This window comes from Lepidochelys olivacea, assembly GCF_965140295.1.
Source record: "Lepidochelys olivacea isolate rLepOli2 genome assembly, chromosome: 9".
NCBI classification, from domain to species: domain Eukaryota; kingdom Metazoa; phylum Chordata; order Testudines; family Cheloniidae; genus Lepidochelys; species Lepidochelys olivacea.
Window position 1 is genome coordinate 54928363 of NC_140419.1, and position 24121 is coordinate 54952483.

Consider the following 24121-nt stretch of genomic DNA (forward strand, 5'->3'; position numbering starts at 1 on the left):
ACGGGGCCGCAACAGTGTCTCCCCCACAGCCCTCCGTCTAAGGACAGAGCCCCCGGCGCCAGTGGGCCTTCTCCCGTGTAGCTGCCGATAGGCACGTACTCTAGGTAAACCCTGCGCCCCGCCCCTCGTGCGGTCTTGCCCCCCGGCGGCGCTAGACAGATGGGGTGGAGCAGCGGGCGGAGCTCCGCCTTGGCTGATTTGGAGGCCTGCGGCAGTCTTTGCTGTCTAGACTGTCCCCGTGCGGCTCTCTATGGTTCGCCGGAAGTGGGATGCTCCCCCTTCTCGTGCCTGTGTCGCCGGGGTTGGTAACGGTCATGGCCTGCAGACGCGGGGCGCTGGTGGTGCTGGAGGGGGTGGACCGGACCGGGAAGACCACGCAGAGCCGGAGGCTGGTGGAAGCGTTGCGGGAATCTGGGCACCTCGCCGAGCTCCTGCGATTCCCGGGTATGGGGGGAGCCTGGCCCTAACCCTGGGGAGGTCTGGGGGCACCGTTACTCCTGTGACTCGGAAGGGAGGGGAGGTGGGGGTTACCACCCATCTCCGTGATATGAGAGGCACTAGAGGTGGGTGGACACCACCAATCCAAGTAACATGAAAGGGAAGTGGGGGGAAACGCTGACCCCTGTAATGGGGGGAATACTGCCAACACCCGTGACATGGAGGGGAGGGTGGGGCACGGTTACCGCTATGACATAGGAGGGTGCGGTACAGTTACCGCCATGACATAGGGGTCACCGCCAACCACAGTGACATGGATGGGGGAGACGCCACTAGCCCCACTGACGGGAGTGGGGAAGTCAGGGGAGGCGTTAGCAACATTAACTCCACTGATGCAGGGTGGGGCACCCATTTAGCAAGGAGTGGGGGGCCCTGAGAGGTGCACACCAATGGCTGGTGATTGCTGTGGCTTTCCAGTGAGCAGTGTTCCCCAAAGTTTGAAAGCTAGCCTTCCGTTCAGGAAAATAAAACCAATGGTGCTGTGTCTTGCCCCCCTTTTTATGCCTGCCATGTCTAGTCATCTTAAAGGTATACTTCTTCTGTACCCATTCACACTCTTGGCTAGTGTTTGCTTTGTCCTGGGACGTGCCCCCCCCCCCCCACTTGGGGAAAGGCTACTGAAAACATTGGGGGAATATAACACCAGCTGCATTTTCAGCTGTGGCGTTGCATGGTCCCTTGACTGTCACAGTGAATCCTTTGGGGTGGAAATGTATTGCCGCACTAGAAAGGCCAGTTCACATGGCTTTTCTGTCATGTTTCCCTACATTGAGTGCATTTACTCCTCTCTGTCCCTTTTATTTTTACTCTGCCATTGAGGTTGTGCTTCCCATATTATGGCACCTCCTGGTTTTTGGTTTGTTTATATTGCAACTTGAATATTCTCTTTGCATAGCAATTTTAAAAAATTGAACACTTGGATTTTCAGAACAGCTGCATGTATGTCCAAGCGTGACTGGTTTTAGTTTTGGGTTTAAAATATTTGTTCCATGGAATTTGTACATTGAGTAAATCTTAAATCATATTGCACAGTAACTGAAGCAGGAGACTGCATAACTCACCAGATTTGTTCTTGTACTCTTTCTTACAGACAGAACAACAGAAATTGGGCGGCTAATTAGCTCCTACTTGGAGAACAAGAGCAATTTGGAGGACCACACAGTGCATCTGCTTTTCTCTGCTAACCGCTGGGAACAAGTGTAAATATAATTCTTTTTGAGTTTTAAAGTAATGTGCACAGCTTTGAATCCTGAGTATTACCTGCACACTTTAGGGCACCCACCTTAACCCAGTTCCTAGAGCTCAAGGCATAACTTGGTTGATTTAGGCAGCCCCATTCCCAATTTGATCCTGCTTCTGAAAAAAATATTTTACCCATGACTCCTGATTTCCTACGCAGGTCAGGAATGGTCTTGTGAGAAATGCTTTCATTGTCTCCCCTGTATATGATATTAGTTGTGTTGAATTTTCGGTTTCCAAAGCATTCCTGGGAAGCCACTGCTCTCCAAGCACACATACCAATGCATCTGTGTGAATTAACATTGTGGGGCATGTTTGTTTCCCAAATCTCCCTGTTATTGCCCCTACAATGGGACGCCCCCATTTGTCATACTGTAGTTGGGCTACTACCTCAGGGGAAGTCCAAGGAGGTGGGCACCACTACTGGGGTGGCACCAATGATGCAGGGTCCATTATGAGAGTTACAGAAGCCCTGTCAGTCAATTCCTCTTGCCTTTCTAACTGGACAACCCTCTACAATAACTCACTTGTGGGCTTGCCATCCCATTTCTCTTTTGGTTCTCATGACATCATGAGCTTTCTCCATGCCTTCATTCTCAGTGCCATATATCCTCTATTCTGCATCTGATACCCATATCCATTTCTTCCTTTTGCTCCTCTGCTGTCTCTTGCATCTCCCTATTCTCTTCCTCTAACATGCCATTGTGCATCGGGCCCCTTTTCCCCTGTTTCCCCTTGGAGATCTGGGGGCCTGTTGTTGGCAAAAGTTACCACCTGGATAGGTTCCATTCTCCTGTCAATTCCTTTTTCCAGTTGTCCCAGTGTGTCTTGAAAAACTATAACTGCTCAAAAAATGTCCTGTTTTAACTCTGGGTACCCACTAGCTGGATCTATGGGTCCTAAATTCACCTTCATTTTTGAATTCAAACCCTCTAACAATGCAGTCTTAAAAGCTAAAGCATTGAAATCCGGCTGGGTTCCAGTTACTATTGGCACAACCCCGGCAGTTATGGCCAGTATCTCCTTTTTAATGACATATGTCATAAATATAAAGGGAAGGGTACCACCTTTCTGTATACAGTGCTATAAAAATCCCTCCTGGCCAGAGGAAAACCCTTTCACCTGTAAAGGGTTAAGAAGCTAAGGTAACCTCACTGGCACCTGACCCAAAATGACCAATAAGGGGACAAGATACTTTCAGATCTGGAGGGGGGTGGAACAAAGGGTTCTGTCTGTCTGTGTGATGCTTTTGCCGGGAACAGATCAGGAATGCAAGCTTTACAACTCCTGTAAAGTTAGTAAGTAATCTAGCTAGAAATGCGTTAGATTTTCTTTTGTTTAATGGCTTGTAAAATAAGCTGTGCTGGAGGGAATGTATATTCCTGTTTTTGTGTCTTTTTGTAACTTAAGGTTTTGCCTAGAGGGATTCTCTATGTTTTAAATCTGATTACCCTGTAAGGTATTTACCATCCTGATTTCACAGAGGTGATTCTTTTACCTTTTCTTTAATTAAAATTCTTCTTTTAAAAACCTAATTAATTTTTCATTGTTCTTAAAATCCAAGGGTTTGGATCTGTGTTCACCTGTACCAATTGGTGAGGATTATTATCAAGCCTTCCCCAGGAAAGGGGGTGTAGGGTTTGGGGGGGGAATATTTTGGGGGAAGACGTCTGCAAGTGGTCTCTTTTCCTGTTCTTTGTTTAAAACGCTTGGTGGTGGCAGCATACTGTTCAAGGACAAGGCAAAGTTTTACCTTGGTAAAGTTTTTAACCTAAACTGATAAAAATGAGCTTAGGAGGTCTTTCATGCAGATCCCCACATCTGTACCCTAAAATTCAGAGTGGGGAAGGAACCTTGACATGGTGGCAGAGCGGTGGGATCATTTTGAACCAAAGATCATTTTGAACAGAAGCACAGTAGGATTTTAAAAGAACAATTTTTTTCCCCCTTTGGACTGCTTGAAAGCAGGTTTTAAGCTAAAAGCAGTTAGTTTATTCTGTTTCTTTGCCTGGGGACAGAGCATCTCCATAACAAAAGAATTTTTCTGTAAGCTGAGAACAGCTATCAGAGACAAAAGTTATCAGGTTACAGCACAGAAAAATTTTACAAGCCAGGGTTTTTTTTTCTTTTTCTTTCTAACTCTTAGGAATAGCTAGGTTAAAAACAGAGGGGCTAGGATGACCAAAAGCAAGACCAAACAGAGGCTGAAGTTAGCTAGACTGGAAGCCCAAAAAAAAAAAAAAAATCAAGGCAGCAAAAAAGGCAGAAAAAGCCCAGGAGGCTACACACCAGAAAGCTATGGAGGCAAAAAAAACCCAGGAGGCTGCCCACCGAGAAGCTGAGCAGCCACCCATACCTGGTCACTGCTTATCCGGGCCCGAGCCTTACAGAAACTCCTCGCTTAACCTTGTAATTATGTTTCTGAAAAATGCGAATTTAAGCAAAATGATGTTAAGTGAATCCAATTTCCCCATAAGAATTAATGTAAATAGGGGGGGTTAGGTTCCAGGGAAATTTTTTTCACCAGACAGAAGACTATATTATATACACATTAAATTGTTTGTTTAAAACTTATACTGTGTGTATGTGTATATACACATACATATACACACAGCACAAGTTTTAAACAAACTGTACACAGCGATGATGATCATGAAGCTTGGTTGAGGTGGTGAAGTCAGAAGGTGGAGGAGAGTGGGATATTTCCCAGGGAACGTCTTACTGCTAAATGATGAACTAGGTTCTGGCTGAGTCCTCAAGGGTTACCCATTGTTGTTAATGTAGCCTCACACTCTACAAGGCAGCACGAATGGAGGGAAGGGAGACAGCATGGCAGACAGAGACACACACCCTGTGTGTGAAAGATAGAGATGTGCATTGCCCCTTTAAGTAGGCTGACTCCACTCTAAGTACACTGCCTTGTTAAGTAGATCAGCAAGTTGAGACAGCAGCTGCTCCCAGGAAGTTCCCTCCATTCTGAGCCCTGTTGTGTCGTGCCCCCACATGGAGATAGGGTAAGTAGGGGGCAGGGGGACACCCTGCCATTAGTCCCCTTCTCTCTCCCCCCGCACAGCAAGCAGGAGGCTTCCAAGAGCAGCTCCAAGGCAGAGGGCAGGAGCAGCACACGGCAGTGTGGGGGAGGGACAGCTGAAGTGCCAGCAATTGATAGCCTGCTGGGCAGCTGCTGCACAGGGAATCTTAGGGGGGTGGGGAGCTTATGGAGGGCTGCCGGTCCGCCCTGGTTCCAAGCCTGCACCAGCTAGCTCCAGCGGGCTGCTCTTCCTGCAAGCAGTGGACAAAGCAGGTGGCTGCCAAACGACTTTATAAGGGAGTATTGCACAACTTTAAATGAGCATGTTCTCTCATTCATCAGCTACGAAACAACGTTAACCGGGACGACTTTAAGTAATGAGTTACTGTATTTTCTTATAACACTGTTCTGACAGCTGCCTGAATGTCCCCCAGTTTCATGTGCAATGTAGATATTTCCCCATTCAGGTTTTCTACTTTCAGTTTTAAATGTTCACACTCTCCTGTTTTTTGCCTGTAGAGCTGTTGCATTCTGTAATGCTGAAGCTGCACTGGTACACTACATTGCCATATACTGAGCCAAATTATCCTTAACTATATCCAACTCAAATTTGTAATCCTCCAGTTGTCTTTCCTGGAGTGTTACCAGGCTGGAAAGATTAGTGACAGCTTTCCATAATGCCCATACTGCTGTTGCTTTGTTAGCCTTTTTTCTTTGGTTTTGGTTTCATGCATTTACAAAATGCTTTAAACTAGGGCTGTCAAGTTAAGGGGCTGTCAAATTAATCACAATTAATCGCGCGATTAAACAATAATAGAACTTACTTACTTAAGTAAGTTACTTAAGCCATTTACTTAAATATTTGTAGATGTTTTGTACATTTTCAAATATATTGATTTCAATTACAACACAGAATACAAAGTGTACAGTGCTCACTTTATTTTTGACTACAAGTATTTGCACCTTAAAAAAAACAAAAGAAATAGTATTTTTCAATTCACCTAATACAAGTACTATAGTGCAATCTCTTTATCATGAAAGTTGAACCTACAAATGTAGAATTATGTAAAAAAAAACAAACCTGCATTCAAAAATAAAAAGTAAAATTTTAGAGCCTACAAGTCCACTCAGTCATACTTCTTGTTCAGCCACTTGTTCAGACAAACAAGTTTGTTTACATTTGCAGAAGATAGTGCTGCCTGCTTCTTGTTTACAGTGTCATCTGAAAGTGAGAACAGGCATTGTTGTAGCCGTTGTCGCAAGATATTTATATGCCAAATGCACTTAAGATTCTTATGTCCCTTAATGCTTCAACCACCATTCCAGAAGACGTGCGTCCATGCTGATGACAGGTTCTTCTCGATAGCGATCCAAAGAAGTGCGGACCGATGCATGTTCATTTACATCATCTGAGTCAGATGCTACCAGCAGAAGGTTGATTTTCTTTTTTGGTGGGTTCTGTAGTTTCTGCATCAGAGTGTTGCTCTTTTAAGACTTCTAAAGCGTGCTCCACATCTCATCCCTCTCAGATTTTTGGAAGGCTCTTCAGATTCATAAATCTTGGGTCAAGTGCTGTAGGTATCTTTAGAAATTTCACATTGGTATCTTCTTTTGCATTTTGTGAAATTTGCAGTGAAAATGTTCTTAAAATGAACAACATGTGGTGGGTCATCATCCGAGACTGCTCTAACATGAAATATATGGCAGAATGTGGATAAAACAGAGCAGGAAACATACAATTCTTCCCCAAGGAGTTAAGTCACAAATTTAATTAATGCATTTTTTTTTTTAATAAGCATCATCAGCATGGAAGTATGTCCTCTGGAATGATGGCCAAAGCAGGAAGAGGCATATGAATCTTTAGCTCATCTTGCACGTAAATACCTTGCAATGGCAGCTACAACAGTGCAATGTGACAGCCTGTTCTCACTTTCAGGTGATGTAATTTAGAAGTGGGCAGCATTATCTCCTGTAAATGTAAACAGACTTGTTTGTCTTAGCAATTGGCTGCACAAGAAGTAGGACTGAGTGGACTTGTAGGCTCTAAAGTTTTACATTGTTTTGTTTTTGAGTGCAGTTATGTAACAAAAAACTCTACATTTGTAAGTTGCATTTTCATGATAAAAATATTTCACTACAGTACTTGTATGAGGTACATTGAAAAATATAATATCTTTTTTTACGATGCAGATATTTGTAATAAAAAATAATATAACGTGAGCACTGTACACTTGTATTCTGTGTTGTAATTGCAATCGATATATTTGAAAAAGTAGAAAAACATCAAAAATATTTAATAAATGTCAGTCGGTATTCTATTGTTTAACAGTGCAATTAATCGCAATTTAATTTTTTTTAGTTAATCATGTGAGTTAACTGTGATTAATCAACAGCCCTACTTTAAACCCCTTACAGGCAGACTCAAGGACATCCCTCCCCTGGAAAGAATCTTGTCCCCATGGGCACGGACCTTGTTCTGCTACCCATTTAGCAAGGAAGGTGGGCTATTCAGCTAACCCTCACCTCTCCTGCTCCTTTTCTTTTGCGTTGTTCCCTCCTGAAGCTTCAGAATGGCCATTCTGTCAAGTAGGTAGCGACCCTTATTGACAAAATGCACAGGTATGCTGCTGCTATTACTTTTCTACAATTATTCACTGTGTGAAGCTCTATCAGTTCAGTCTAAATGACCATAGGATACCTGCATTCTCCACCAGATTTGTTACCTGCACACTCTAGGGCATTCACCTTCACCCGGTTCCTAGGGCTCAAGGCATAATCCAGTTGACTTAGGCACCTCAACCCTTTCCCAGTTCCTAGGGCTCCAGGCAAAAGGCACCTACCTTTAGCCAGTTCCTAGGGCTCAGGGCCATCCATACCCAATTCCTAGGGCTCAGAGCATACTCTTCTGTGGGTTTGCATGGTCATTTATTCGTGAAAGAGCCTTACACAGCAATATCCTTAACCTCTATTTATTAACAATCACCAAAACAGAATGCACATGCTAAGAATACAATGCACACCACTCCCAAGAAGTCTCCTCCTTTTCCTGATGGCCAGTCAGGATCAGGTCACCCGGGGACTGCAGCTTCTGCATGGTGTGATTGGCAGGCTGTTGAGATCTGGCAGCTCTGATCTTGGGGCTGTGTCCTGGAGTTGGTTCCAAAGAACTTCCTTTTGGACCCCAGTCTATATAGTGAAACTTGAATCCTGCTTAGCTGTGCCTTAACCAATCATTTTAAACTAAAGTACTCTAAAACTGTATCTTTCACCAATCCTAGCTCATTATGAAAATATCTTTAACCAATCACACCCCACCACCATAGTTGATTTACACCTAGCAAAATTAGTTATATAACAGATTAAACAATAGAGAAGTAGGGATCCTGAAGGCAAAACAATAAAGAAGTAGAGATTTCATACCCAAACTGTTGATAAGTGATTCCTTGCCAGACAGAATGTTGTCAAACAAAATTTTCTTTAAACATCTTAAGAGATTCTTTGGTGGGTACTATTAGGGGTGCCTTCTTAACAGCCCAATATTACATTGTTTTGATATAACTTAAAAGGAAGGTGAGGATGTGACTTTCCGCTTCTCGGCTGCTCTCCTTACGTGGCTGCAGAAAAAGGCCTTAGACCTTACATGAGGTTTTAGGAGACTCCATCACACAGTGGATTAACATGTTACCTTGTTAATCTCTTGAAATCATAGTTAAAAGCTCAACTATAGGTGAAAGAGAATTTGGTTTTGGTAGTCTCCTCCTCCTACCACTTCTGTGTGTATCACAGAGTCATCTCCCAGTATGATCTGATCGGCATTCTTAAGAGCAGCCTGGAACAATATTAAGAGTATCTTAAGTTAGGATTGAGGTGTACCGAAACATCTGCTAGCATCATCTTGAATTAGGCTAGAACTAGAAATCCATCACTTTATGAACACTAAATTAATTAATGCTAAAATTAAAAAAGACGTCATGCTTTTCCTAATGTTGTAGCTGAAGGCACAGAGACTGATGTGGAGCTTTTCTCCAGCTCTGAATTTGCCATACCAACAAGACTGATTTAGATTTCTCACACAGGTATTCTTAATCATGGGTTCCCATGATTTCTTGATTTGTAGTTTATGTATATAGCCCTCTAAACTATGGGGATAACTTGCCTGTGTTCTGACCAGAGCATCTGTTCTGAATCCCTGATCTAGTCTATTAATCTTTTGGGGGGGTCAGATGCCTGCCTGTGATGTGGGAATATTTCTTTAATGTTACCAGGTCTGTTGTATTTCCTCTGCCTGTTCTTAAGCAGAGGGAACAGCAACAATCACAGGGTGGATTGAGCTCAGAGGAGAGCACTGAGTGAGTAAATGTGACTCTGTGGCAGCCACAGAGAACCACAGCTTCTCCCAGTGGAGCTTGGCATAAGTGGCATGGTTGTAAGGAGCTAGGGCATGGATTCTGTGTTTTTCATACAATTAAAAAATGCCATTTCCCTTCTAAATCATGTATTATGTGACTGTCCTGTATGATGATAAAATTCATGGTTAACAATATTCAACATGATTCTGACTAGTCCCTAGGACTTCTGATTGAGTCATACTCCCTGAACTTTGATCAAGGGAAATTGTGATAAAACTTCTGAGTGATTTAAGAGGGGCGGGAGTGGCCCAGGGACAGCTTTCTACTTCAGCATCCATATATAAGAAGAAAATGTAAGAACTGCTCATTTGTGAGCGGTTCACTGCTCTGCCACCTAACAAATGCTATTGCAAGCTTATGACTTGATGCCGAGCCTCTCTCATTAGAAGTTCAGTGAGAGCAGCAGGTGCTTAACACCTCTTTGGAACAAACTCCCCCAGGCTAAAACTTCCAAACTTTAGTGCCTACATTTGAACTGAAATAAGGCCCCAAGGCTGCAGTGAGCTCTCCGCAGGCTGACACTGGCACTTGTGTGGAGGCCCGTTGATTGCAGTGGGTCTCTGGGCATACATGGGGTCCACCAATGGAGAGCTTGTTACAGGATCTGGCCTGATTTTCTGTGCGCTGAGGCCCCTTAACTCCGGTTGAAATTAATGTAGTGTGAGAACTCTCAGGATCAGCCCCCATATCTGCTTCCTGGCATCAGAGGGTAAAACATTCTTAGTCCCTGCTCTCACATGGATCCAATTGCAGAATTGAAGCCTTAGAGTGCAGTCTCACTAAATCTCTTGCTGCTGAGATGCTCTTAAAGAACTGGTGTTCTTCCCTTCATTTTTCAAGTTAAGCTTCAGCTCTCTTGCTTTTTGAGGAAGAATGCACTACACTATTTATTACAGAGAGTGGGTACTGCCTTTAATATGATCTCCTATTGACAGTTCATCCTGGATGCTACTCCTTTTGTGCAATAAAAGTGGTAGAATGATGTAGGGTTTTAGCCAAACCAGACTTTTCAAGTGTAATGGTTTAAATTTGTGAAAAATGGTGCTGTTAGCTCGAAATCTGTAAAATAGAAAATATGTTTCACTTTTTAAAAGCTGCATTTTCCAAAGGCTTTTCTGATCCTGCTGAGGGTGGTGGTAGCTCATTCTTATCTAATGCCAAGCAGATTGAGAACATGCCAGAATTCTCAGCATGGAAGACAGATGAGTGAGTCTTGACACATTGTCCATTTTGGATGAAGTTCAAGTGATTTCTTGCCCAAGAGACACACAGTCCTGTATTGTATCTGCTACACTAAATAGAAAAATTGAACTAAACCACTCGTTTGGTCCCAATTCTGTGGATACTTTCAGCTTGGCTCTGACTTTCTCCATAGGTCATTTAATTGGATGAACTAGTGCTCTGCATTGCCATGCAGGAGACTTGGGGTTTGTGCCTCTGGAACTTGCTTTTTACACTGGGCGATGGAAGGTTATTTGTTCAGGCCCTAATAAACAGCAGGATGAAAGTAGCATTGTTTCAGGCAGCAGCAGCCACAGCAAGCACCCTTCCTGCAGAACTGTCTGTCTCTGAAAAGAGTCCCATCCATTCCTCCTTGGCTGGAAGGATAGTGATGCAACAAGGTTGGAGGAGATTTTCAGAGCGTTGAGAGACTGTGGGTGACAGAGCTTAAAAACAAAAATCACACTTCGACTGATAAACTGCTGTAACCCCTACAGTTGCTAGAGATCACTATAGCAAAGTGCATCAACTAATTGAAAAGAGCCCACCTACTGTGTCCTCTGTGTTGAGTTGTTTGCATTTCTGCCTGGGTACAATGGAGTGTAAAGTGTCTCTTCTTTTTGTTGTTGTTCAGGCCGTTGATTAAAGAGAAATTAAATCAAGGCATCACTCTAGTGGTGGACAGGTATGCCTTTTCCGGGGTGGCCTTCACAAGTGCCAAAGAGGTGAGTGAATGAACAGAAAGGCAGTGTCTGTGTCTAATTGGAAAGGCACTGTAAAAATGATAAACAAAAGAAATAATATTTTTCAGTTCACCTCATACAAGTACTGTAGTGCAATTTCTATCCTGAAAGTGTAACTTACAAATGCAGATTTTTTTTGTTATATAACTGCACTCAAAAACAAAACAATGTAAAACTTTAGACCCTACATGTCCACTCAGTGCTACTACTTGTTCAGTCAATCGCTCAAACAAACAAGTTTTGTTACAGTTGCAGGAGATAATGGTGCCCGCTTCTTATTTACACTGTTACCTGAAAGTGCCTTAATATGTTCGCATGGCATTTTGTAGCCGGTGTTGCAAGGTATTTAAGTGCCAGATATGCTAAACATTCATATGCTCCATCATGCTTCAGCCACCATTCCATGTTGCTGATGTTCGTTTAAAAAAAAAATGTGTTAATTAAATTTGTGACTGAACTCCTTTGGGGAGAATTGTATGTCCCCTGCTCTGTTTTACCTGCATTCTGCCATATATTTCATATTATAGCAGTCTCGGATGATGACCCAGCACATGTTGTTTGATTTACGAACAGGCACTGCAGATTAGACAAAATGCAAAGAAGGTACCAATGTGAGATTTCTAAAATAGCTACAGCACTCGATCCAAAGTTTAAGAATCTCAAGTGCCGTCCAAAATCCGAGAGGGACGAGGTGTGGAGCATGCTTTCAGAAGTCTTAAAAGAGCAACATTCAGATGCAGAAATGACACAACCTGAACCACCAAAAAAGATAATCAACCTTCTGCTGGTGGCATCTGACTCAGATGATGAAAATGAACATGCATCGGTCCTCTCTGCTGTGGATCATTATCGAGCAGAACCCATCATCAGCATGGATGCATATCCTCTGGAATGGTGGTTAAAGCATTAAGGGACATATGAATCTTTAGCGCATCTGGCACGTAAATATCTTGCGACACCGGTTACAGCAGTGCTAAGCAAACGCCTGTTAGCACTTTCAGGTGACATTGTAAACAAGAAGCGGGCACCATTATCTCCTGCAAATGTAACCAAACTTGTTTGTTTGAGCGATTGGCTGAAATAGGACTGAGTGGACTTGTAGGCTCTTGTCATAAAAATAAAGGAAGGGTAAACACCTTTAAATCCCTCCTGGCCAGAGGAAAAACCCTTTCACCTGTAAAGGGTTAAGAACCTAAGACAACCTCGCTGGCACCTGACCGAAATGACCAATGAGGAGACAAGATACTTTCAAAGCTGGAGGGGGGGGACAAAGAGTTCTCTCTGTCTCTGTTGTCTTTTGCCGGGACCAGAGCAGGAATGCAGGTCAGAACTCCTGTAAAGGGTTAATAAGCAATCTAGTTAGATATGCGTTAGATTCTGTTTTGTTTAAATAGCTGATAAAATAAGTTCTGCTGAATGGAATGTATATTCCTGTTTTTGTGTCTCTTTGTAACTTAAGGTTTTGCCTAGAGGGATTCTCTGTGTTTTGAATCTGATTACCCTGTAAGGTATTTACCATCCTGATTTTATAGGGGTGATTCTTTTACTTTTTCTTTAATTAAAATTCTTCTTTTAAGAACCTGATTGCTTTTTCATTGTTCTTAAGATCCAAGGGTTTGGGTCTGTGTTCACCTATGCAAATTGGTGAGGATTTTTTATCAAGCCTTCCCCAGGAAAGGGAGTGTAGGGCTTGGGGGAATTTTGGGGGAAAGACGTTTCCAAGTGGGCTCTTTCCCTGTTGTATTTGTTAGACGCTCAGTGGTGGCAGCAATAAGGTCCAGGGACAAAAGGTAAAATAGTTTGTACCTTGGGGAAGTTTTAACCTAAGCTGGTAAAAATAAGCTTAGGGGGTTTTTCATGCAGGTCCCCACATCTGTACCCTAGAGTTCAGAGTGGGCAAAACCTTGACAGCTCTAAAGTTTTACATTGTTTGATCTTTGAATGTTTGATTTTTGAATGCAGTTATTTTTTTGTACATAATTTGACATTTGTAAGTTCAACTTTCATGATAAAGAGATTGTACTACAGTACTTATATTAGGTGAATTAAAAATAGTTTCTTTAGTTTTTTACAGTGCAAATATTTGTAATCAAAAATAAATACAAAGTGAGCACTGTACACTTTGTATTTTGTGTTGTAATTGAAATCCGCATACACTGGACCCTCGCTAGAACGTGGGGTTCAGGATCCATGCATGAGACCACGTTAACGCGGGGACTGCATTACCATGGATCCCACTTTAAATATTTAAATTTGGGATCCATTGCTGCGACCGCGCTATATGCGAATCCGCACTATAACGATGCGCATTCTAGTGAGGGTCCGCTGTATTTGAAAATGTAGAAAACATCCAAAAATATTTAAATAAATGGTATTCTATTGTTTAACAGTGCGATAAATTTTTTTAATCGTTCGACAGCCCTAATTTATGGTAATTACTACTCACTTCTGCTTAGAAGAGTCGTTCATTCAAGACCTTCATCTGCTCTGCTAGCCCAGAGAAATTGGAGGCTATTTAAGAATTTGCCTCCAGCCCTGAAATCTTCAAGGAGACTAATGAAAGGATTGATATTTGTAAGTGAGGGGCAAAAGCTTTGTAGGTTTAACTCAGGGATCGGCAACCTTTGGCCCACGGCCCACCAAGATAAGCTCCCTGGCAGGCCGGGCCAGTTTGTTTACCTGCCGCGTCCTCAGGTTCGGCCGATCACAGCTCCCACTGACTGCGGTTTGCCGCTCCAGGCCAATGGGGGCTGTGGGAAGCGGCACGGGCCAAGGGATGTACTGGCTGCTGCTTCTCGCAGATCCCATTGACCTGGAGTGGCGAACCGCAGTCAGTGGGAGTTGCGATCGGCGGAACCTGCGGATGCAGCAGGTAAACAAACCGGCCTGGCCCGCCGGGGGCCAAAGTTTGCCGATACCTGGTTTAACTAATTGACTTTCTGCCATCTTCAGGAACTCGTAGATTTCAAGGCCAGAATGGACCATTGTGATCAGCTAGTCTGACCTCCTGCACATCACAGAGCACAGAACCTCACCCACCCACTCCTATAACAGAACCATAATGTCTGGCTGAGGTACTGAAGTTTTCAAATCATGATTTAAAGACTTCAAGTTACAGAGAATCCACCATTTACTCTAGTTTACACCTGCAAGTCACCTGTGACCCATGCTTCAAAGGAAGGTGAAAAATCCCCAGAGTCTCTGCCAATCTGGCCTGGGAGGAAATTCTTTCCTGACCCCAAACATGGCAAGCAGAACCTGAACATGTGGGTAAGACCCACCAGCCAGACTCTTGAGAAAGAATTCACTGTAGTAACTCAGGTTTCAGAGTAGCAGCTGTGTTAGTCTGTATTTGCAAAAAGAAAAGGAGTACTTGTGGCACCTTAGGAGTACTTGTGGCTGTAGCTCACGAAAGCTTATGCTCAAATAGATTTGTTAGTCTCTAAGGTGCCACAAGTACTCCTTTTCTTTTTGTAGTAACTCAGAGCCCTTCCTATCTAGTAGTGTCCCATCTCCAGGCTTGGGAGATATTTGCTACTAGTAGTCACAAAACAGCTACATGCCATTATAGGCAACCTCAACATACCACTCCTTCCATAAACTTACCAAGTTCAATCTCCACACCAGTTAGGATTTTTGCCCCCACTGCTCCCCTTGGAAGGCTGTTCCAGAACGTCACTCCTCTGATGGTTAGAAACCTTCGCATATTTCAAGCCTAAACTTGTTGATTGCCAGTTTATAGCCACATATTCTTGTGTCCACATTGGCCTTTAACTTAAATAACTCCTCTCCCTTCCTGTTTATCCCTCTGATGGATTTATCTCCCCTCAGCCTTTGTTTAGTTATACTAAACAAGCCAAGCTCCTTAAGTCTCCTCTGTAAGGTATGTTCTCCATTCCTCTGATTACCCTAGTAGCCCGTCTCTGTACCTGTTCCAGTTTGAATTCATCTTTCTTACACATGGGAGACCAGAATTGCACACAGTATTCTAGATGAGGTCTCACCGATGTCTTGTATAATGGTACTAACACTGCCTATCTCTACTGGAAATACTTTGTCTGATGCATTAGCTTTTTGCACAGCCGCATCACATTGGCTGCTCATAGTCATCCTTTGATCAACTAATACACAAAGACCGTTCTCCTCCTCCTGTTTATTCCAATTGATAAGTCCTCAGCTTATAGCAAAAATTCTTATCGATAGTTCCTAAGTGCATGACTTTGCACTATTAAATTTCATCCCATTTCTATTACTACAGTTTTCAGGATCATCCAATTCTTCCTGTATGATAATCCAGTCCTCCTCTATATTGGCAATACCTCTCAACTTTGTGTCATCTGGAAATTTTATTACCACACTTCCACTTTTTGTGCCATGGTCGTGAATGAAAATGTTAAATAAGATTGGTCCCAGGACTCCATTAGTAACCTCCCTCCAGTCTGACTGTTCACCTGTCAGCATGACGCGTTGTAGTCTCTCCTTTAACCAGTTCCTTATCCACCTTTAGATTCTTGTATTAATCCCCATCTTCCCTAATGTAACTAATAATTTCCCATGTGGAACTGTATCAAATAGCTTACTGAAGTGGTAGATTACATGTCCTTTGTCTAAAAAAATTCTGTTATCTTAAAGAAAGATCAGGTTGTTCTGGCATGATCTAGCTTTTGTAAAAACATATTGTGTTTTATCCCAGTTACGATTTACGTCTATGTCCTTAACTACTTTTTCCAAATTTGTTCCAAGACCTTGTATACAATTGAGGTCAAACTAACAGGCCTGTAGTTTCTTGAATCACTTTTTTTTCCCCTTTCTTAAAAATAAGTACTATATTAGCAAAGATGCTCTAAAAGATGTTCTCTGGCTAGATCAGTGAACATGGCAAGCCATACATTTTCTAACACTGTCTGCCTGGGCATAGAAATACTGTTTTGGTAAAGGTTTCAGAGTGGTTTCAGGTTTTTTCATGAAAAAGCAGCTATTTGTTGGATAGAACTACCTAGACATTAAAAAGGCCCATGTAATTATTTGAAAAAGTGACTCCGCGTTTAAGTGTCTGTGATCTCATTTGCCAAGGTGCTGAGCACCTGTAGTTCATGTTGACTTTAGTGACAGCTACAGGTGCACAGCACCTCTGATGATGAGGCCATAAGTATTTGGGTGTCTTTTCTAGTACACATAAACTGGGCTATTCTCAGCTGATGTAAATTGGCATAGCTCCTTTGAAGTCAATGGAGCTACATTGATTTACACCAAATGAGAATCTGGTCCACTTGTTAGTAGTACTTCTTCAGTGGCTGTTCATTTTCCCCAAGTCCTTTTCCTTCTGGTCTCTCTTGTTGATCTGCTTTTTCTCATTTTCATTGATTTTTCTTCCATCTCCGATTTATTTCTCCTTCTCACTTTGGACAGAATTTCTCCTTGGATTGGTGCAAACAGCCTGATGTAGGGCTCCCAAAGCCAGATTTGATCCTATTTCTTCAGTTGAGCACATTGGAGGCAGCAAAACGAGGGGACTTCGGAAACGAACGCTATGAGAACAGCTCCTTCCAGGAGAAAGTTTTAAAGAACTACTACCATCTGATAAAGGACAAGACTTTAAACTGGAAGGTAAGGGAATAACCTTCCAGGAAGGCTGTAGATGGGCCAATGAATTAAAACTAAACTTCTCAAGATTTTATCTTTTGGAGCCTACTTCAAGGAAAAACTGTTCTATAATGTAAAGGGTTTTCTAATCCTTGAAATTAAACATTGAAGACAAAACTGCTACAGTGTAGCACAGTCACAGGGAGATGCCATCTTGATCTTCTCATATAGTTAGGATGCAGGAATTGCAACTCACCATTTGAATGACTGAAACAATAAGCTATCAAGGTGATATAAAACTAGGTCAAAAAAGTAAGTGATCATTTCAGCAGATATTAAACTACTGTTAAATTCTGTATTTTTTTAAAAATGTGGTTAATTATGTACAACTGCCTTGAAAACCTGACTTCCCATTCATGCAGATGGTGACCTGCATTTCCTTGGTCTGGATCTACTGGTCAGCTAGAGTTCCAGTCTCAAGTATCAGCAAAATGTCAGTTTTTGCAGAACAACAACTCTATGCACTGAACAGAGCCTGAAATAGTGTCAAGTGTTCCTAAAATGGTTTTGAAAATCCGTCTGAATATTCTTATAAAGTCAATATGTAAGCTGTTAAAGGTATTACAGTGATCACTGGATAGAATATCAGCCACTCACAGAGAACTGTTCACAGTGTAGATTTAAAAGCAAGTTGAATACTTTCAAATAATAAATACATTGAGGATATTGCAATCTGTTTGTGGATGAGGAGAAAACAAGGCTGGATAAACTATTGTGAATTGTTCACTCAGCTCAACTCTAAATCCATCTGTTAACCGTGGATTTAGTGATCTGAGAATTTTTTACCTGCCAGTTTCCATCTCTACCTTGTGCGTTCCAGGATTAGGTCATTTATAAAGAAACAAAATCAGTATCTTGTAACAATTCATCCATCAAGTGCTAACTTCATTCTGCTCATTGTCTAAATAGTCTAAAGCCATGGAAATGTGTTGACCTTACCAATTACCATAGATTTGTAGCAATGAGTGAGCAGTAATTTGAGCAAAAAGTCATCAGATTGTCTTTTAAAACTCAACTGTTTTGCTCCAAATTGCAAAAACGCCATAATTTCCTGGCTTAATGGTGGTCTGGAATGTCTGTTTAACAGATACTAGCACATTGGTGTTTCACTTTGACAGTAGATTTCCTTTATTTGACCACCCTTCTTTATAGAAATCAGAGTTAAACAGTGTCTCCTGCAACAGGGGCGGTGCATTGGAAGATAGGCTAAGCTAGACTGGTGTGTCCCGTTTTTTCAGCTCTAGAATGGGAATATTATTTTTATACTTTTACAGGGGTATGATGAGGCTTAATTCATTAATGTTTCAGGATCCTCACTTAGATAGCACTATACAAGTGCAGCATATTATTTCTGTTGAATTCAGCTCTTCATGTTTCAGAAAACAGCTGGAGAGTACATATCCCCATCCCACATCTCCAGCAAGAGTAAAACTTTTGCACACCCAGTGAAAGATTAACATTTTGTCCCAATAATAGTCAAATTTGTATCCTTTAGGAGATTTCTTTAGAGCTGGGGTTGTAAAATAACTTGGGTCCAATGCCTAATAGCCTCTGTCACTAACAAATCCTGTTCATGAATAGCTGTCTGTGTTTTCCCTCATGCCACTCCACACTCGTTAGGTGTTCTTCGCTGCATTCAATTTCTGTCTCTTCCAATTCCAGGACAGAAATTGTGCACAAGAGGTAAAATTCAACATTCTTCACTATTCTCCTTGATTCATGAATTTGGAATAGCCATAGCTGATGTAAAAGGTTTAATATAGTGGGGAAAGGATGGAAATAAGTTCAAGACAGTCAGTGGCTTCCCCTTTCTAAACACTTCACTGTCTTATTTTCTCCTCTAATGAAAGTGTTGGGTACTGAGAAATGTTTTAAATACAATGCTTTTATTTTGGAAACAGACAATTGATGCTTCGAAGAGCATTGAAGAGTTGCATAATGAAATTAAGTCTTTCACTGAGGAGGTCATGCAGGAGGTTCAGAATAAGCCCATAGGAGAACTCTGGAACTAGAATTGGCTCTTATTCCATCCTCTTCCTGCAGCATATTCTGCTCCAGATCTGATTGAAGGGAAACTGGCATCTCTCAGATCTTCCTCAGACAGACTCCTTCACCTTTAATAGCTGCAGTTTAGATCACAGAGAATTGTTTTGATAGACCAAAAATACCTTGGAGACCTCTGGTTTTATCTAATTCCTCTGTAAATTGGATCTTACAAGCCATCTTCCTGATGTATTTTATAAATGCAGACTTTTTTGTAAATCTTCCTATAATCCAGGCACAAGCCTTGTGCTGGAGCAATGACAAAATGTATAAAACTGGAGCTGTTGGCTAATTACCAGGCTGAGTTATGGTAGTGGGACATAAGGAGGAGCAGAGGGGAGGGATAGAGTTGTGAATCGAGAGAAGGGAAAAGGGGTTTTTTTTACATTTGTACTTTAGAGAATTGTCATTTTTCACAATCATATACCTGTGGGACTCCCCTTCCTATAACTTATTTAACATACTAACTCAAACTCTTAATTCGTGGAAGTCTTGCTAATAAATTAGTGCCTTTTATTTTAGTGTCCTTTTTTGCAGCAGCAGCAAATATTTATTTAAGTAAACTGGTTTGAAATCACTTTTGGAAGAGTATCAACCCAAGGCTGTACTCTTCCTTAGCGGGAGGGTGATCCAGTATTTCAAACACTGGTCTGGGATGTGGGAGACCTAGGTTCAGTTTCCTGCTCTGCTACAGACTTTCATTGGGACCAGGTCAATTAGTGTCTCTGGGCCTCAGTTCCCCAGCTATAAAATAATACCTGTCACTCCTATCTCATAGGGGTGTTGTGAGGATAAATACATTAGAGATTGTGAGGTGCTCAGATGAGGGTGCCAGTAAGAACCGTGGCTAGGTAGGTTGCTATAGCGCGGGACTGGTTTGAAAGGTGATCTGCACACTGAAACCATAATTATCTTTAAACTGAGTTGAGTTCCCTACATAGCCAGGATAACGTGTCAGCACCTTAAAGTTAGGCTTTCTTGTTTTACAGATCCTGATGTCCTTGTTTTGTGGGTAATGCCCCAGCATGTCACACCTGCTAGGGACTGTGGTCTTACCTGACTCTCTCAGCTCCTTCCTGGCTAAAACCAGATTCCATGGTGATATTTCTAGAATAGCGTCTTCTGTGTTCTTACATCAAGCAGGAGGCTTGATTGGATGTAAAATTAAAATATTGGAAGGGTTTTAGTTTCTGTATCTATGGGTCACTTTAAAAAAAATCTGTCAAGTCAGTTTATATTTTATGCTGCATTTCTATTAAACTGTTGGCTTTTTGATAGGTTGAACACTAGTTTAACATACCTTGGAAACAGCTCACCTCATTTGATGAGAGGTCAACACTGCAGCTCTTAGTTATGTCTGGCGCTAAAGGTTTCTTTTCTGCTAGCTGGAAATTAGGGTTGAACTCCTTGACCCAGCAGACACAGAAATTCAGCTATGGAGATCTAAAGTTTAGATGAGGTTATGCTGACAAGATACAATATGATGAAAAGAAATTGGGTAAACTCCTGTTTTACTGGAACTGTTTCTTTAAGTAGGAGTCTATTGCAGACTTCTCCTTTTGATAGCTAAATTAAAGTCTGTTTATAACAGTTGTGTGTCATTATTGAGAGTATCTGCTGCAGTAGACTTATTTTTACCATAAAGTTTGTTGAGAAAGGAGGGCCTGTGTGGCTGAGGTACAGGACTGGGAAGCAGAGACCTAGGGTCCTAGCCCTTCTGCAACCTTAATGTGACCTCAGGCACGTTACTTTGTTCTCTGACTTTAGTTCCTGTCTGCAAATGGGAGTAATACTTCCTCGGCCTGAACAGGCTAGTCTAAGGATGAATTTATGAACAGCCAAAGGGGTGAGGGTTAAACTGACTCTATGCAAACGTAGCTGAGAAAAATGATTTCATATCCCTCTTTTGTAGCCAGATTCCTTGTCACAACAGATTAAAAGGGATCCCTGTCAGCATCTGGATCCTTTAAAGGGAAGAGCAGCTCTGCTATCGTCATTAGCAGTAAAATAGTCAAGTACCGATATTGTTATCTTTAGGCTTCAAAGTTAAATACCCAGAGAGATAAATGGGACACTTCATATTTTTAAAGTTATCATTGTAGGCATGAGGACTAGCAACCTAATTTTGATAAATGAAAACACAGAACTCTGTTCTAGAAAATAAATAGCACACATGGGATCCTGACTGTAGCTGCTAGTCTAGCTTTGCTGTTGGTACTGCAAATAAGCATAGTGATAGGTGTTTAGGAAAGCACTGCATGTGTTAGAGCAGTTTAAAAGCACAGAGTGGTCTTTATTTTGTCCTTAGACTGGATGCGTTCATCTTTCCCATGCTATCTGCCTTTAAAGCTTATTGGAGGATGGTGAATTTTTCACCAACTTGTTTCTCTTTAAGAAGCTCTAGCAGTCCAGGACTAGGCCCTGTATTCTTACAGAAGCTTGCGATAACTTTGGGAGGCAAAGAGACTGGCATTAGCACTGCAGTAAGGGAAGATGAATGTGCTCTTCTCAACCTCAGGAGTTATGTTCTCCTGTCTCTTCCACCTCACCCTTTTTTAAAAAAAAAAACCCTTTCCAAGGAAGCATACAGGAAGTGGCTCAGTTATCTTGAGCCTGACAAGGATTTGAGCCAACTGGTCCATGATTCTCAACTATGTTTGAGGCATGGTAGTTTAGCTAGGCCTACTTCCACTGGACTATCAGATATGCTTTGCACCACCTGAAATCTCTTAACAGGTTAGCCCCATCCACTTTTGCCACCCAAAGCCTGGTTAAAACTAGATGCCCTAGAACTGCTTCAAAAGGGTTTTCCATACTATGGCATAAGAATCTCTGGACAAGGAGTAAGGGGTAAAATACACCTTCCCCATCCATAACAGCATGGGCTGCTCCTCAGAAATAAGTATTAAAAAACAAAAGATTTTAAATTTGTTTATTTAAATACAAATTGAAAGCAGTTGATGAATGGAGCACAGCCCCACTTCCTCCACCATCTCCCCTCCCCCTTAAATTTAATGCAAGAGAGATGACAAGGAACAGCAACAGAGAGAAAGCAGCAAGTAATTTAGTGACAGAAGCATCATGGCTCAAGAGTTAAAATCTCTGGCTCTCTGGGAGATTAGGGGCAGATAATAAGATTAACATCAATAGGTCAGTCAGCCTTGTCATGGAGGACAGCATTTATGGCCACTTTATGTACCTTCTGGGTACAAAAGCATCAACTGACAAGTGCTGTTCCCAAATGCAGGAAAATGCATTGCAAACATGGATTTGCCACCTGCAGCAGCCCTGGAGAACGGAGAAGACTTGAGTAGCTTCTATGGTGGCTCACATCAGGACTCAGTTCTCCTATGCATCTGTTTTCAATCCAGCTCTCATTTTTACTAAATAGATATTATGGGCCACAGGCAAGCTCCTGTAAAGTTAAAGTAACTCCAAGGTTTTTAGTACAAGGGTGTTTGATGTTTAACTATCAACTTTTCTAGGCAACCATTTTTTTTCCTGACATCTTCAGATGATCACTTAAAATGGGTTTCTTTGGCCTAGCTTCTACAGTATGCATTTGCCACACAGTGCTAGAAGGACCATAGAATATCAGGGTTGGAAGGGACCTCAGGAGGTCATCTAGTCCAACCTCCTGCTCAAACCAGGACCAATCCCCAACTAAATCATCATAAAGGGAAGTTGCAGAATAGCATGTGAAATGGTACCAATCAGCTAAGAAACATATTCTATGTCTAATTAAATTTCAAGCCCCCTTGTACATCATTTTGAATGCAGGGAGTCCAATTGGAATAGTACCTGGAACTATTCAATCAACCGAGGAGGAGTGACCACACTACATAGGATGCTTTGTGGCACTAAAAACTGCTTGGCGCTTTCAGAGTAACAGCCGTGTTAGTCTGTATTTGCGAAAAGGAGTACTTGTGGCACCTTAGAGACTAACCAATTTATTTGAGCATAAGCTTTTGTGAACTACATCTGATGAAATGAGCTGTAGCTCACGAAAGCTTATGCTCAAATAAATTGGTTAGTCTCTAAGGTGCCACAAGTACTCCTTTTCTGTTTAGCGCTTGTGGCACCAAAAACCAAAAGCAACATCAGGCTCTTAAGATTTAAAAACATGTCAACCTCTCACAGGACTATCTGGTTCTCTTAACAGATACTTTAATGAAGACACCTCACTGCTAGAGTTGTCAATCCATCTTTTTCACAGCCTTGGTGATTTGAGGACTCATCTAGTGAGATTCCTTTTATTTAAACTGGGATTCTCCTCCCCTTTTGGTTGTCATCTTTAGACCTTGGACATTACCATGAGGTTTTCCACATCAAGGAAGTGCTTTCGCCTCTGAGAGAAGGTTGCCCTTTATAAGAGCAGGCAGCTTCTGGGTATGGTGAGAAGACAGGCAGCACTGTGTTTGTGAGAAACCACTGCAACTACTATTAAGCATCATCAGCAACGTGTGGCCTATTACTAAGGAAAACATGACCATCCAGGTGACTAGCTCACATACTACTGGGCTGGAGCCTCTGTATGGGACATGCCTGGTATTAATTTACATTGCTTTCCATAAATCTAAGTTTAGCCCAAGTCAGCCATAAGCAGGAAAGCTGTGGAAGGAACTAACAGTATAGGTTTTGCCTCTCAAAAGAGGAATAGCACTTATTAAATATCACTAGGAAGTACTCATAAGGGTCTAGCTCCATGTGGGGTTTCTGCTGTTATTCCTAGAGGGCCAGTTGAGCTGTTGCTGTAACAAACAAAACTCTGAACTCCTAGGCACCACTGCATCCACTTCTTGCATGTGTTTTGCACTGAGAAATCCTGACTGGTCACTGAAGCCTTAATGATGACTTGTTTCTTGATCCCAATGCAGAGAGTGCACACTGTGCTTCAGACTGCACAGAATGCTAGGATGGATAGGAGGCAGGGATGTCAGCAAGCACCTATGAAAACCAGTAAGGGCCCAGGTGCTTGAAGGAACTTTTCACCCCCCACCCCCAAACACAGATGTGCAGTCAGTTTCCTATCTATTTTCAAAGAGATAAAATTTCAAAGTCTTCATCCTCAGAGTCAAAGAATCTTTCCAACCTGTCTGCATCAGAAGAGTCTGAAAGACAAGAGACAAAACCACCTCTGTTTAATGTGCCCATTGCTTAAAACAGATTTACACCAAAACCACTCACCAGCCCAAGCTGTATGAGGGGGAAATTATGGGTGTCAAGCATACGAAGCAGGGGGCATGACTGAAGAAGAGGACGGGGCATGCTTTAATAGCAAGTAACAATGGACA

At 42.0% G+C, this 24121-nt stretch overlaps 2 protein-coding genes across 2 annotated transcripts in view; one reads left to right on the forward strand and one right to left on the reverse strand.

Moving 5' to 3' along the window:
• Window positions 1-221: 221 nt before the first annotated feature.
• On the forward strand, window positions 222-19006 carry DTYMK (deoxythymidylate kinase). The gene is made up of 5 exons (XM_084639227.1): window positions 222-444; window positions 1589-1697; window positions 11033-11123; window positions 16551-16748; window positions 18686-19006. The coding sequence occupies exons 1-5, from the start codon at window positions 270-272 to the stop codon at window positions 18794-18796; spliced, it is 684 nt and encodes a 227-aa protein (XP_084495353.1). The 5' UTR covers window positions 222-269; the 3' UTR covers window positions 18797-19006.
• Window positions 19007-22822: 3816 nt separating this feature from the next.
• Window positions 22823-24121, reverse strand: part of ATG4B (autophagy related 4B cysteine peptidase) — a 58668-nt gene continuing 57369 nt past the window's right edge. Inside the window, 1 exon segment of the mRNA XM_084639225.1 lies at window positions 22823-23938. Coding sequence (XP_084495351.1) covers window positions 23865-23938 — 74 coding nt within the window. The 3' untranslated portion in view covers window positions 22823-23864.

What these genes read in the sequence shown, in the direction of transcription:
- DTYMK (XM_084639227.1), top strand. Translation starts at nt 270, where the DNA reads ATGCTCCCCCTTCTCGTGCCTGTGTCGCCGGGGTTGGTAACGGTCATG. An exon ending in CGAGCTCCTGCGATTCCCGG is followed by an intron (nt 445 to 1,588) that starts GTATGGGGGGAG and finishes TCTTTCTTACAG; the next exon opens with ACAGAACAACAGAAATTGGG. An exon ending in CCTTCACAAGTGCCAAAGAG is followed by an intron (nt 11,124 to 16,550) that starts GTGAGTGAATGA and finishes CACTTTGGACAG; the next exon opens with AATTTCTCCTTGGATTGGTG.